Below are 15,446 nucleotides of genomic sequence, written 5' to 3'. Positions count from 1 at the left end.
GTAGCGAAGTAATACAAACTCAAAATTAAGTCTTTGAGTGATTACGGATTTTTCTGTAATTTTTTGATAATTTTGGACCAAATAGACATAACATTTTATTGACTACAGTTTGTTATCAAAATTTTGACAAAAATCTGAAAAAAATGACTTGTGCATATATTCAAAAGGTGACAAAAGTTGACTTCAGCGCTCAAAGGGTTAAGTTCGCCGTCTGCAAGCGAGTTCGTCTTGTGTTGCACAGGACATAAAAATGAGTATAATACCGAACACGAATGACAGTGAAAATTGTGTTTGTAAACAGTCGAGAAAAACCTCTCTGAAGAAGTTGGTATCCGACAGAAAATTTTACTCGTTTTTCTGTGCCTTGTGGCTGGTATTGAGATAACTTTTTTTCTCGTCTTTTTTTAGTCGCGGGGACTTATAGATTGGGTCCCGTCTGTGCGTCCGTCCGTCCGTCCGTCCGTCCGTCCGTCCGTCCGTCATCAACAGTTTCTCAGACACTGCTGAACCAATTTCGTTCAAACTCGGCACAAAGGCATAGCACTATGACCTACAGATGCACGTCGATTTATTTTGTGATACGATCCAATATGGCCGCGAGGCGGCCATTTTGTTGCGATTTTTCATGTCTTTGGACCATAACTCAAACATCCTTGAACAGATTCTGTTCAAACTTGGCACAAAGGCATAACACTATGGCTTTTATATCCATGTTAAATTATATCACAATACGATCCAATATGGGCGCGAGGCGGCCATTTTGTTGCGATTTTTCATGTCTTTGGACCATAACTCAGACATCCTTGAACATATTCTGTTCAACCTTGGCACAAAGGCATAACTCTATGGCCTACATGTGCATGTCAAATTATTTTGCGATACGATCCAACATGGCCGCGAGGCGGCCATTTTGTTTGCGATTTTTTCATGTCTTTGAACCATAACTCAAATAGCCTTGAACCGATTCTGTTCAAACTTTGCACAAAGGCATAACACTATGGCCTACATATGCTTGTCAAATTATATTGCGATACGATCCAATATGGGCGTGAGGCGGCCATTTTGTTGGGATCTTTCATGTTTTTGGATCATAGCTCAGAGACATCCTTGAACAGATTCTGTTAAAACTTGGCACAAAGGCATAACACTATGGCCTTCATGTGCATGTAAAATTATTTTGCGATACGATCCAATATGGGCGTGAGGCAGCCATTTTGTTGCGATTTTTCATGTCTTTGGACCATAACTCAGACATCCTTGAACCGATTCTGTTCAAATTTGGCACAAAAGCAAAACATTATGCCCTTCATATGAACGCCACTTTATTTCATGATATGATCCAATATGGCCGACAGGCGTCCATTTTTTTGCGATTTTCTCATGTCTCTGAACCATAACTCAAACATCCTTGAACTGATTTTGTTCAAACTTGGCACAAAGGCAAAGCACTATGGCACACATATGCATGTATCAATTAACCTTGCGATAGGATTCAATATGGCTGCAGAACTGCCATTTTGTTGGAATTTTGCATGTTTTGAAGCATAATTCAAAGGTCATTAAACCCATTTTGTACAAACTTGGCACAAAGATCAAGCACTATGGCACACATAGATGTATACATGTCAATTTACTTCGTGACATGTTCCAATATGGCTGCCAGATTGTCATTTTTGGATTTTTTCATGTCTTTGAGGCTTAATCATATGCAAATATTCCTTATCCAATGTTGATGAGACTTGGTACAAAGATAAAGTACTATGGCATACTTATGCATGTCTACTAATTTTGTGCTACGATCCATATGGTCAATAGACAGCCATTTGATTTCAATTTTATAAACATAGGTCACTATCCTTCAATGGACTGGTTTTGTTTAAACGTGATATGGCTGCATTCTTGTGCACATTAATTTGTTTCATTATATGATCCAAAATGGCTGATTACAACAACATACCCGATCCCATACCATTTCGAAAATTCCACCAAACCATGTGTATAGTATGTGCTGTCATGACACTAGAGGCAGTGAGGGCATCGTTATGTGTGATGTAATCAAAAGTTCCTTTAGTGGTCAACACCGGCAGAGATGGGTCTTTTATTGAACGTTCCTCAGATTACTTTATTATGCAAGTCACAGGCCTGATGCACCCGTTGCATCAATGTCATTCCACAGCTACCTAGACACCAAAGATTATAACAAAATGGACAAGTGGGGACTGTGTCATCAACGATGACTTGTTGAAATATTAGAAACTTTCAAATTATTCTCCATAGCTGGTAAACCACATTCATTTCAGAAAAAACGGGAAAATGTTAACATGGCACAGAGTCAATTTACTGACAATTTACTGACACGAAAATAGAAAAAAATAGAAAACCTTCGTCCCGGAAGGCGATATTTTCCAACCTGTCGTCTCAGAATGATCGCCGACTCAGTGATTTTTTTCCCATAGCTCTAAGAAAGAATTAATTCCTTACGAGTTCCCCAGTTATTACAAACATATAGTTTAACTCAACGTTTTGTAATGTAGGAACGGGCAAGTGTGGATTAGATCTTTTTCGTATCGATCAGACCACCGGAGTTCTGACACATACTCATGTCTTGTACGAAGAACCCGCTGGTACGTGTCTTCTGAAAGTCAGAGTCAAGGACGACGGACAATGGCGCTTGAGTGACACAGCTTATGTAAGTACTGCGTTTTTTGTTGTCTTGTTCTCCGTAGTTTTAATAGACTTCTCCGAAACTCACGTCGTGCGACATACTTTGATTTTCAGTTAAAGTCCTGCTGCTTCTTTAACTGTGAAAGGACCCCAAACTAAAACAGTACGTTTTAATTATCACTTTAACGAAAAATCGGAGCGCGACGCTAGCCGTAAGTTGTAGGGAAGTATACCAAACTAAAGAGAGGTTCTGATTCCGAACAATGCGCTCAGATTATCGACTTTGTTTATAATTTAACAGTTATTCTTGTTTAAGTGATCATTATGCATTATTGTTTAAGAAGGGAAGGGACAGAGAATGTGATCGTGTTCTGACTTTGTAATACCTGCGATAACAAAAACCTTTTGCCCGAACCTTTTTTCAAGGGAACGTGGACTATTATCTCTGTAAATAAAGAATAAAAATCAGGGAGCGCCGTGACAAGTTTGTTAACTACTGAAGAAACAAATGACCTAAAATGTACCGATTTTCAAAATTGTAGGTGTCCGCTTTAACTGGTATTAACTGTATGGAGAAACGTGAATTTTCGATTTTCAGCAAAATGAGACGAATCGGGTGAAATTTTACTCCAAAAGCTTAAAAACAAACCCACACAAACAGCATACCACCGAAGTAATGTAGAAATTTTAGAATCCGCACATCCGATGTATTAAACCTTAACCATGGTTATACCACTCTCCGCCTCGTGCCCATTGTTCTAACCATGCTTTCTAATTTCCATAACCGAATATTTTATTATTAGCACCTGGCTTTCTTTTGTTTAAAAAGTGTCCGATTTACAAGTTCTTTTGTTTTAAAGTGTCCGATTTACTAGTAAATCGGACAGTTCTTTTGTCAAAAACTGTCCGGTTTACTAGTAAATCGGACACTTTTAAACAAAAGAACTTGTAAAATGGACACTTTTTAAACAAAAGAAAATCACGTGGCGACGAGTAAAAAAAAAGGCGAGACATTAACCAGAAGAAATTGATTTCACCATCAAGTACAGAGTAAAGACACTTTACAAGAATCACCGGACTGAATTAATTTTGTATGACTGTACATCTCAAAATCAATTACAGGTCACCGTGAAATAACGGTATTGATTGCAAATATCACTTCTGTGTTAAGGTTATTGTTATCACGATCATTCGAAGCTGAAATTTAAGACTTCAAAGTCACTTGTCAAACACTGAATGTGGAGATTTCAGTAGCCTTTGGTAAAGTTAAATCTAGCTACAGGCAAACACACACGCAGTACCACAGTCATTGTGGATCTAGACATTGTTTTTTGTACTTGCAGTTTCTGTTGCGCCTTTCTCTGACGTGGCTGTGTAGCTTGGTCTTCCGATTGTGGCCGTTAGCACTGGCGTGACAGGGGACTTTTCTTTTCCATCTTTGGCTTTGGTAGTTGAAGTGCACCGGATACAACTTTCATTTGTACTTCATCCGCCATATCGAACTACGTAGAGCGACTCGGCAATTGCATGTATGCTGCTCAAAGTTTTCGACCCAAATGAGCAAAGCGTGACTCTAACGTCGATCTGCAAACACCTTTTCACTTCATTCAACAAACCAATCAAGCAAACATAATTCATACAATTCAAATAAAACCAGGTGCTCAACCACGTCATCGCACTACAATAGCAACACATGTCAACTTTGTTTTATCCAATCATGGGTTATTTTTTTATACTTTCGTTCAACAAGGTGTCAAAACGCGGCAATGTTTTCCTGCCAAAGTTTCAACGTGCACTGTACTAAAATTACAAATAAAAACTTTCGGCGTGCAAAACAAGGCTCTAAAACTCGGCAAATTAGTGGTATAAAACGGTAAGCGAACTCGTAGTCGACGGTTTACGGAATTAAACGGTACAGTCTGCCAGAAAACTCCTCGGCCCTGCGGGCCTCGGAGTTTTACTGGCAAACTGTACCGTTAAATTCCGTAAACCGTCGACTACGAGTTTGCTTACCTATAGTAAAAGCTTTAAGAGCGACACTCTTCATTGCATACTTCCTTCGCTACAAACAGTAAGTGATGATACAGCACTAGTCATATCTAATATATGCCCTTACTGCAACATGTCACACACGTGACAGCTACAGTGTCCCTTTCAATTCAATCTGGCATATGATATTACACAGCAAGAGTTATTGCTTAAAGAGGTTGTATAGTCTCGTTGCTTGTTCAGTGTCAACAGTTTATATTCTAATCAAGTATTTCGTCAGTTTCGTATTGCCCCAAATAGAACAACTCAGTGTCAATTGAATCTATTATGCAACTCCTGATCCAGAAGAGTCAGTCATACGCTAAAATACACTGTTATCAATTACTTTGCCCGTTTTAGGTGGAAATTAACATCACCGAAGTGAACCACCCACCAGTGTTTGACCCCGACGTCTACAATGCCAAAGTACCTGAGAATGAGCCAGTTGGTAGTGACGTCAACACCTATCTAAAGGCCATCGACGACGACCACGGACCAAATGCCGAGGTAGTGTACCGGATTCTAGATGGCAATGAACATGGTGAGCCCTATCTTGTATTGCATCCTTAACCATACTTAAAGAGCGTTCTATAAACACAACGTCTCTAGCCAAGGATATGCTAATTAGCTAACACAGCTCTACCAAATACATGCTAATTCGTTTACAGCACTACCATATATATGCTAATAAGTGAACACGGGTCGACCAGATAACATGCTCATTAGCTGACACAAATCTATCACATTTATGCAAATCACTCCACAAAGCTCTACCAAATATAGTAAACTTTAGTGTACATCAAGGGGAGGTATTATTCGATACATATTATTGAATCCTTTTCGATATGTAGTTTGATGTGTAGTTCTATATTTATTTTTCTACTGGTCTTTTATTGGGTTATTCATTTATTTATTTTTATTCTGTATTTGCATGTATTTTATTCAATGCATGGAAATCAATTTATGGATGCATTGACTTTGAGTGATACAAAAAGTACATACATTAATGATATCATCGAAATCACGGTTTTTTAAGTATGTTTTAATTTTCTTTAGACACAAAATATCACAAAGAGATATTTCCTTTTTAAAATTACTGAAGATGCTTTCTCCTATCAAATGAAATAAACACTACTTTAATGCACTGTTTTTGTCTCAAAATGTCAAATTTATAAAATCGTAATTCATTCATCCCAAAATGTACCACAGAATTATATTCAAATCGCAAAATTGCAGTGATTGCATTGCACACAATTTGTATATTAAGGAAATGGTGGCAAATGTGTGCAGATCCATCTTAAATGAATAAAATTATCACACTCCAGATGAAAAAACTCTTTCTGACATGCCACTTATTTTGTGTTCCCAGGTTTATTTTCAATCGATAACGCGACTGGCCTGATAAAGGTGGCAAGCAGTCTAGACCGTGAACGCGTCGACTCTGTGCACATGCTTATAGTAGCCCATGACCGCACCGTAGATCCGAAGTCTGCGACTGCAAATGTAAATATCACTATTGATGACGTCAATGATAACGCTCCCGAGCTGCCGTCACCGGGGACGGCGGTTATATCCCAGGTAATTAATAAGTTATAACTATGGTAGTGTCTTTCTAAAAATTTCGTAATTTCTTCCAGAGGCACTTTCGATCCTTTTTCTCATTCATTATTTCTTTTTTATAGGATTCCAAGCCAGGGTCTTTCGTCACAACCATTAATGCCATGGATGCCGACTTGGGCCCTAACACAGAATGTTCCTTTAGTTTCCATGGAAAAGCTACACTCGATGGGGTCAAGGCCCAGGTTGAACAACCGAATGATCTCTTTGCAATTGATGAGTTCAGCGGTAACATTACAACGAAGGACGCCCTCTATAGGAATGTCGGAGCTTCAACAGTGTCAATTCAGGTAGTCTTCTACTATTTATGATTAGTAAATTACCCAACAGTACCGTATCTTTCGAAATATCTATCTGTCTGTTCATCTCCTTGCCTTTCCATCCGGGACCTCTGTTTCAATGTCTTCCTGTTGTAGCGTCCAACGCACACATAGGGAAACGAGAATTGCTGAAAATATATGTCTTAAATTCCAGTTACTGGTGATAGCAAAAAACCGACAAGAATTGGTTGCTACCAGCTCACCAAATTTAGCAAATACCTGGCTGACAGTCCTGTTTACATTTGATTACACACCGGTTTGTGGACAAGGTAAGTGACGAGATCTAAGCTCACTCGCCAATTTCACTAACTGTTCACTGTGAAAGACCGCCATAGCTGATTCTCAGCTATGGGTCAGTGAGGCACAATACAGATATAGGTGAGTGTTTTCCTGTGATTGTAATTTTAGGTGTCGCTCGTGTGAGTAAGATATCACATGATCGATATCTTTTCTCGCATTTTAAGAACCTACGTGAGGTTCAGCAACTTTACACTTTATTAAAATTCATTTATTTGTCGGCAGTGGAAGTGTCCTCGGGTTGCTCCAGTGAGTTTCACAACGAATTTTGTTGTTGTTTGGTTTTTGGGGTTTTTTTGTATTTTTGTTTTTGTTTTGTTTGTTCTTTTGTAATAGGGGTTCTCAAAAAGTATTTTAAGTACAACACTTAAGTTCAGAAGGAAAATCTGTCGCTCGAGGGCGCTCCTTACTCGATGGATTCTGAGTCTTCACTGTAAAACCCAAGTAAACCAAAATGCTGCAGTATTTAAGAAATGAACGTCCTATCCCCGTGATTAGACATTGCAATGATACCCTGTTTGCAAATACAAACGTTCAGTAAGCCGGTCATTCCTACCTATTCTATGCTTAAACAATTTGTTGGCAAAAATGTGTGTTAAGGTAGTATACTATTCGAAAATGAAAGAAACGTTTTTGCTCAAACGTTCCGTAAGAAAAGTTAAAACCATTTCCTTTCGAAATCAAGAATAAACATCTCTTGACTACAGAAACGCACGACGCAATATTTACTGACACCAGAAATTGAAAATGGCCGCCAAGTCTGTGTTAACTCTAAGAAGAATAATTAAGTTTTCACACCCAAAAAAAACGATGAAAACTTTATTCACTCTATGGGCTTCAAAATGAACCACCACAAGAGGTAAACGAATGAAGTGTGTATTATAAACGTCACCAGGCCTTTCCTCTTCAGATCGCCATTTCCGTGTCGGGTATACCGAAATGTGTGAACAGAACACACGATATGATATTTTTATCTTACACAAAAATCTCGTAAAAGTTATGCTGCCTCATTACAGCCAGCGGGTGTGTTCGAGTCTCCAGAAAGAATGGTGATATTATCGGAAGTGACTAAAGTTTAAAGATCAGGGAAAACTTGTACACTAAACAGGAAATAAATTGACTGAATGATCGTGGTGTTGATTATATAACAGAACTAATTGAAGTACTGTACCTAAATATGCATCCGAAAAATTGGGTAGATGAGACTGGAACTTTTCTTGTTATTTTCAATGGAGCACGATTTCTTAAAAAGCAAAATTTGGCGAAATCGTGCGTGGTGTTTTAAGTTGAGGGGGAACGTTCACGGTCGGCCCTGAGGGGTTTAAGTAACTTAAGGGTAGGTCAGAGTTACCGGAAAGAGATACTTAATTTAGCCGGATTCTCAGTGATAAGACAAATCATGCAACCTAACTCTGCTTACGCACACTATATTCTCAATTTTGCATTCCGATAATTACCTGTGTTGGTATCTCCCAAACCAATCAAAGATGTGTACCAAGTATCTATTCCTGAGGACACTTCTCGTGGAACACTGCTGAACATCTCCTTGGAAGAAAATTCTAATTCCTCGAAGCCAATTCCAGCTCTGACTTATATCATCACAAGTGGAAACGATTGGGTATGTATATTACATGCGCAAAGCGCAAGATAATATCTATGGTGCGAGTCGCTTGACGATTAATTAGAACTTGTAATTGCTTCGTACTACGCCATAACACCCGTTCGTCCCAACTTCATGAAATTGTGCGTAGGTAGGTCGATCTGTATCCACACATGTGCATTTCTTCTCATTCAAATAGATGCAAAGGAAAACAGGTGAATTCTGTTGAAGACTTGCTGTTGGAGCCTGAAGTGTATGCTGTTTCTATTAAGTTATTGTATTTGTCACAATGTGATGCATACAAATTCATACAAAATTTGGTAACTGCGTACATTTTTTGCTTTTCCCAGAATTCATTTGCAATAATCAGAGACTCCGTTGTTGATATCCAAGTTCAGAAAATCCTTGACGTTCGTATTTACAACTTGACGATCAGTGTCAGCACACCAGAATCACGCCATGGCAAAGGGTAAGCGTTTTAACTATATGTTTCTATGACATGCGCATTGCCGCACTAATAAATTGACAATTTCAAAAAGCAGCTTAGCAGTTTACTCTGCTACGTAACAATAATCCAAAGATAACAGAGAAACGACATTAGATATTTAAAGATACAGCCGGATTTGTCATTGATGTAATAATAAGACATATCTGCGAGCTCCTTAAGTGAATTGACGTTACGTGTCGGTATTAACATCCAGGACGAACTAAAGTGGTCAGTTATTGTTAACAATGAAAATTGCCACCGTGACCGTTTCCTTGGTAACAAGCTAAGTCGGTGACGTTTACGACTTATGTACACATTTCAAGTGTACTGTAAAATGTGACAAGTTAAGGGCACGCGCACTTCCATAACACTGGGTTTATGAAAATGCGACAAAATAAACCTACGCAAGAATCACACTTGCAGGTAGTGCTGTGTCTTTCACCTCGCTGGTGACAGGTAATATCCGACTCGTTCACTTTGTCAAGCCGGCCTTCGGTGTCTTGCATGATCGTATATTTGTTCTAATACTTTCCTCTTTTCATTAGCACATGTTTTGTCGTTGTTGAGGTTTTCCCAGTTGTAACTGCACCACCTTCTTCAACGACGCCTCCTTCAGGTAAGACATTGTCTTTGTCTTCATATCGATATTCTTATTACCATTGCAAGACAAGTCATTTTGTTCGGAAACTTGCAAATTTGCCACGGTGTACGGGATTGTATAACACATGTTGAATTCCAGTAATCGTTTCTGCTAAGATAAAGGGGCATCTATACTACATATTTAGACCTGTACTTGACATTAAGTGTGCTATCAAGAATGCCTGGAATACTTGTATGAAGTCACTGAAAAAATGACGATGCATAAAAATATCAAAATTTACCCTTTTGCTGATTTTATACAAAATGAACATTTCCCATTCCGACTTTCTTTTCTATGGCAAATAAACGTTGCCACAATGTGTTGAAGGAGAAAGCTGCTATCCTTATCTGTATGAAAGGCACCAGCGATTAAGATTCCATTACAAAAGTTTGCAAAGGGTCCACTCGTAATGTAACAGCATAAATGCAGCCGTACATGGTGAGAGTTAGTTGTACACTGAACTTGAAATTTTGGTAGACACCAAAATGTTTCGCTAGCACTGAATGCTTAATCTTCTCTAACTGCAAGCGGGGTTTAAGTTGTGTACAGCTGACAGCATTTCAAAGTTTCCCAGTTGTCCAGCAACACAAACAACTTTTCATTTTCAAAAGCTTGAAAAAAGTGACTTTGTTCTCTTCAGGGAGATACCGTTACAAATAAAGTAATTTTATGAAATGATGACATATTACTATTTTCTGAACAATTCACAGGAAGAGATGACGATCTGTGTAGTGTTGCACCGGTCGCCATCATTGCCTTGTCAACGGTATCAACTGTTTTATTCATACTGGTCATCTTAGTAGCAACCATCTACAGGGGGAAAAAGTGAGTGGTTGTCGTTTTTTTGTCAACATTGTTTAAGTAACTGTTGTTGTTGTGCAAATGACACCGATCAACTACAGAGACTAGCAACTTTAGCTTTCCATTGTATATGACCCTGAGAAAGGCTATTGAAATGTTAATATGTTTGCCAAAATGTTAATATTCTTGTCTGCAAGAATTCACATGAGTATTGCCAGTATATGGGTTAATGACCTTGAAATAATGATTAAAGACCTATAGACAGTTGTCGTTGTGACGACGAGGACATTGGTAGCGAACAATGTCGTTGTGACGACGAGGACATTGGTAGCGCACAATGATGACGACAACGAGACCGCGATAATGATGTTGGCTTGACTACTTTGTATGAACTGTTTCCAACAGAATGGGAGAAAACATTGAAAAATTGATAAGATTGTAACGATACATTTTTGATCAAACGTACTAATGAACAAAAAATGGTTTTGGTCTGTAAAATTTTGTCCCTCAGTGTTGGTTGAGATCCCTACAATGTTTACATTTTTACTCTTACAGCGCCTCCCTACGTGCCAGTCTAAAGGCATCTGGCCTGATGCCAACCAAAACAAAGAAGTCGAAACGGGTAATAATAATAATAATAATAATAATAATAATAATAATAATAATAATTAGAAGAAGAATTGTTTTTCACTTATTGGGCATGAATCCACACATCGCCAGCATTTGGATATGCTGTATAAAGAACGTAGAAATACTCAGCAATGGTTCCTGAACAAAGGATACCCTCGAGTGACATGTGTAGTGCAAACAATCACAGTAAAATATCAATTAATGAAATAGCTCCTTTTCGACATTGTTTCGGTTGCTTTGAAACAACGAAATCATCCTATCCTGCTTTGGAACGTATTGCAAGTGTTTGCTCGCTAAATCTCTAAACCTGGAAGGCAAATTGGACGAGTGGTTTTTTTTTCGCTAGTGAAACCATGTTAGTTCGGTACACTGCAACTGTACGTATCTGGATCAAATAATCGGACTGTCGGGGATTTATGATGATGATATGAAAAGTAGTAAGTTTCGTAAGGCACTTTATACATAAATGTATATTTGAGGGGCCAGTAGCTGTAACTTGTGATGTTTTTTTCACTGTTTTTAAATTTCAGTTTATTGTTCTACTCTTCATACCAGATACACAGTACTCAGTTTGTCAAGTCAGTCTGTACATGTGTAAACTAGATTGGTATTGTTGACAAGGGAATTCTGGTCCGGACTAGAATTCAAGTGTAAACAGTAACGGTGCATTTTGCATGTGTCGATGATGTGTTTAAATCTGTATTTCAAATTCCTAAGTCAGCGATGCCCTGGAGGCGGAATATTACCACCATCATATTTCGTGCACGAGGAAAGATAACCAGTGTTAATACTGTTTTTTTCAATTTCTTTGGTTTCATTCGCCAGCTCGGCTTCTACGAATGGTTGTTCAAGCGGGCAGCTACTAAAAACAAGAAAGGTGCAAAATCGAAAGACCATGACGGTGGCAAATCGTTAGAGATGACGGAAGAGATACGTTCACATCCCTTGTATACCGGCAACAGGTGCGCGGCTGGTGGGTTGACTGCCGAGCCAGAATACCTCGATGTGATAGACGTTGAGGGCAAGTACTAGCAGATTCCAGCCGAACAGGACATGGTGTTCCTCTGGTTTTCGAGAAAGTAGTTCACCTTTATTCAAAAAATTAGGTTTTTAAGATATATATAAACTTCACTCGTTAGTTTTAGGAAAGTTTATGTTTGATTTACATCATCATAATTTGCCGCAAAGCATGAGCGACTTCTTTGAAAATGTAGATCATTGTCACGAAACACTTTTCAAACAAGGTTCAAATTTGTATCTGCCAAAAATGTGTACGAGAACTGGTCAGTTTGCAATTTCGTACGCAGGCGCCAAACTCTGGAATAATTTACCACGTAATGTAAAAGCAAGTTCTTCAAGAAATGCATTTACACATTCACCAACAGAGCATCTTTTGAATATGTACAATATCACGTAGATATCTGTCTTTTAATTTCTTGTATTAACATGTTGTATCTTTACCAGTAACTGTCTCATTTAAGCCCTCGTATTGTATAATGCAATGTGATGAGAGTGGGGCCAGACTCGATTAGCTGTAAGCATTACTTCTGGCTTCCAATATTGCCAGTGTCATTTATAAATGCATAATCGGATTTATTTGTTTTGTAAACAATTTAAATTAGCATTAAAGTAAATAAAAATAATAATAATAACTTCAGAAATTGTTCAGGCGTTCTCGCTCGAGATTTTCAACCGCTTGACAATGTTGGTTAACGTCTATACCCCGCGGTGATCTAATATCTCACTACAATTTACATTAATTGAATATATTTTTCTATACTTGAAGATTTACAGTCCTTTCCATCCTCACATTTTATGCATTCAGACTTTTTATCGTTTTTATCAAGAGTATTATTGTAACTTCTTTTAACTCGATGCTTGTGGTATTTATATCCTTGGAGTTCGTTTCTTGTGTCGTCTTCAACTTGATTTTTGTATACTAGTATTTTTCAGCTACACACCGTTTATCATCCTTTGTCCATAGGGATATTTTTTCACTTAACAGTATAACTTGCTGATAATTTTTCTTTTGTTTATCATATTTTCCAAATTTGCTTACTGATTGTCTAACCGTAAATCTTAGAGGTACCTTTGAATACTGTACTGGGCATGCGCTGCCTTATATCAGCCCGTAGTCTGAATCAGCGCTTAAAGCCCCGTTGGCTGTGCTTCTTGCATTTTGCTTGCCAAAGAATCCAATCTTCCGAGAGATGCTTTTGATTCTAATTAATGGCTATATTGTCACTTTTTCAGTCGTTGGCGAAGGATTGGTAGATTGTTCACTGTTTTCGTGTTAGTACTCTCTCGCGGCGGTCATATAAGACTTGCAACAAATCGAAAATTATTTAATTGGTCAAATCTCAGTTGTACACTCATCGCCAATATTTGAAAACGTTCTCTGTTCACTCCTCGGCAAGCATTTTCACACAGGTTGCTTTTGATTTCCAACCATGTTATCGTAAAACATTTTCCCTTAATTTCCGACGACTGCTTGTCTGACCGCTTGTAAGTCCCACGAGGTGACATCATTCAGACTTGTTTGAATCACTATGAAAAATCCATATTTGGTATGTTCATTTGTAAGTTTGTTTATAAATCTGTCCAGAAACCGTTCAGCCCTCAAAGTATACGAGTACCGTCCAGTATGACTTTCATCCATTGCTTCAAATTATGCTGAAATATGGGTTCTTGACATTTTTGGGACATTCTCATTTCATTCCCAGAAAAATAACCTTTTTCACTGCTGACAAATACGGTTTGGAGATTAAAATGAATGACCCACTATCAAGGTGCCAGGGAGGTGATAAACGTTTTAGGAATTATCGTGAAATAAATATACCTGGTACAGTACATTTGCACGGTCAACAGCGGCACTGACCGCCAACAACACTCAACATCAGAGACTTAGGGCAGGGCACTCCTCGAAAATGAAAGACTTTGCTCGACCCTTCCTAAAGTAAACAATCAACCATCCTCTTTCAAAATCAAGAATAAAAATCGGGGGTCACACAAGCCGGTGAAACTTGATTTACTCTACAAGCTTCATAATGAGCCCTGGCAAGTTGTAGGGCAAAAGAACATTGTAAATTTTAAAGTTTAAGAGTCCGAATATGTCTTACTCGCCTCTCTGCTTCTTTGACAGGGACAACACTTTCTGATGCTAACTCAGCACCTCACTTGATACAAATATTACACGCTATGTAATAAATAATGGTAATTATTCAGAGTTTTTCTTTCTTGAGCGGGGTGTCAGACAAGCCGATCGTCCGGATCTTGATCAAGATGATGATTCCCGAAACGTATTTTTAGAAGGGATCGTGTAAAAAGAGTTATACTATATTACTTAAGATATTTTTAGATAATAGCCTTAAACCAATGAGATGCATACAGAAATGGGAACGTCTTTTGGTAACTTTGATTCCCAAGTACATTTTGTTCTTCCCTTTATCATAACAAAGATTTGTACTTTGCGTAAATTCCAGTTCAAAATCATCAGTAGAATTCTTACGTCAGAACAAATTTCTGAAGATATGAAAGAAGACAAATTCAGAAAAATGTACTTTCTGTGGAAACTTTGAAGAAATCCTTTTGCATCTATTTCTCGAATTTGATATTATTTTAAAGTTATGAAAAGATGTTGAGCAACGTTTACAGGCAAGATGTAATATTGTTATATGTTTTCTCCCTTTGATATTCTATTAGGTATAAAAAATGACCCGAGTCATAACCTCACAAATGAAGTGTGGAAAGCTCTGAATTATTTTTATTGTTAACAAAGAAATTTATTTTCAATTGTAAATTTAAAGGGATATTACTAAACCTGTACGAACTGGTTTCTTTCCATAATAACATTCTTAAGATTGATAAATACCAACAAGGTTGACGAGAAACAACACCATTATACTGAAATATTCTCAAAGATTTCTGTGAGGGAACTTTTACTTATACTTTGAGAAGTATGACAACAAATAAATGGGAAAAAGTAACACTCTTAGTTTCTTTGACTGGATTTTAGCTTACCTACCTATCCATTTATTTCATCCAAAACTGTACCTGCTGGGTGGCTCTATATCGAAAACACGTAAATTTTATATACTTTGATATAAGTTCATCTGCAAAGCAAGTTTATTTGAATTTATTTTGTTTGTGTGCCCAAAAACACCCTCACACTGCCAAGTACTCGCCTCTGCTTCCCTGAGACGGGCACCATTTTCTAACGCTAACTCCTCGTCTTACTTTCAACATCCGTAGGAATATAAACGGATTTTATCAAGTATCATTCACATTTCAATCTCAAGTTGAACATGAATTTCTGCATGTCGGAAAACTAAAAGTCAGGTAATACTTTCCTTGCTGATTATG

The 15,446-nt window shown here is 37.9% G+C and overlaps 1 protein-coding gene across 1 annotated transcript in view; it reads left to right on the top strand.

Moving 5' to 3' along the window:
• The window catches only part of LOC139119365 (protocadherin Fat 4-like), a 45,793-nt gene extending 30,890 nt beyond the window's left edge, over positions 1–14,903 (top strand). Inside the window, exons 15-25 of the mRNA XM_070683153.1 lie at positions 2,535–2,689; positions 5,053–5,233; positions 6,062–6,270; positions 6,375–6,599; positions 6,784–6,898; positions 8,414–8,544; positions 8,877–8,995; positions 9,559–9,629; positions 10,364–10,478; positions 11,010–11,076; positions 11,910–14,903. Of these exons, the coding sequence (XP_070539254.1) occupies positions 2,535–2,689; positions 5,053–5,233; positions 6,062–6,270; positions 6,375–6,599; positions 6,784–6,898; positions 8,414–8,544; positions 8,877–8,995; positions 9,559–9,629; positions 10,364–10,478; positions 11,010–11,076; positions 11,910–12,116 (1,595 nt within the window). The 3' untranslated portion in view covers positions 12,117–14,903. The remainder of the gene's footprint in view (positions 1–2,534; positions 2,690–5,052; positions 5,234–6,061; positions 6,271–6,374; positions 6,600–6,783; positions 6,899–8,413; positions 8,545–8,876; positions 8,996–9,558; positions 9,630–10,363; positions 10,479–11,009; positions 11,077–11,909) is intronic.
• The last annotated feature ends 543 nt before the right edge of the window (positions 14,904–15,446 follow it).

This window comes from Ptychodera flava, chromosome 19 (assembly GCF_041260155.1).
Source record: "Ptychodera flava strain L36383 chromosome 19, AS_Pfla_20210202, whole genome shotgun sequence".
NCBI lineage: Eukaryota > Metazoa > Hemichordata > Enteropneusta > Ptychoderidae > Ptychodera > Ptychodera flava.
This window is presented reverse-complemented; position numbering and strand designations above follow the sequence as displayed.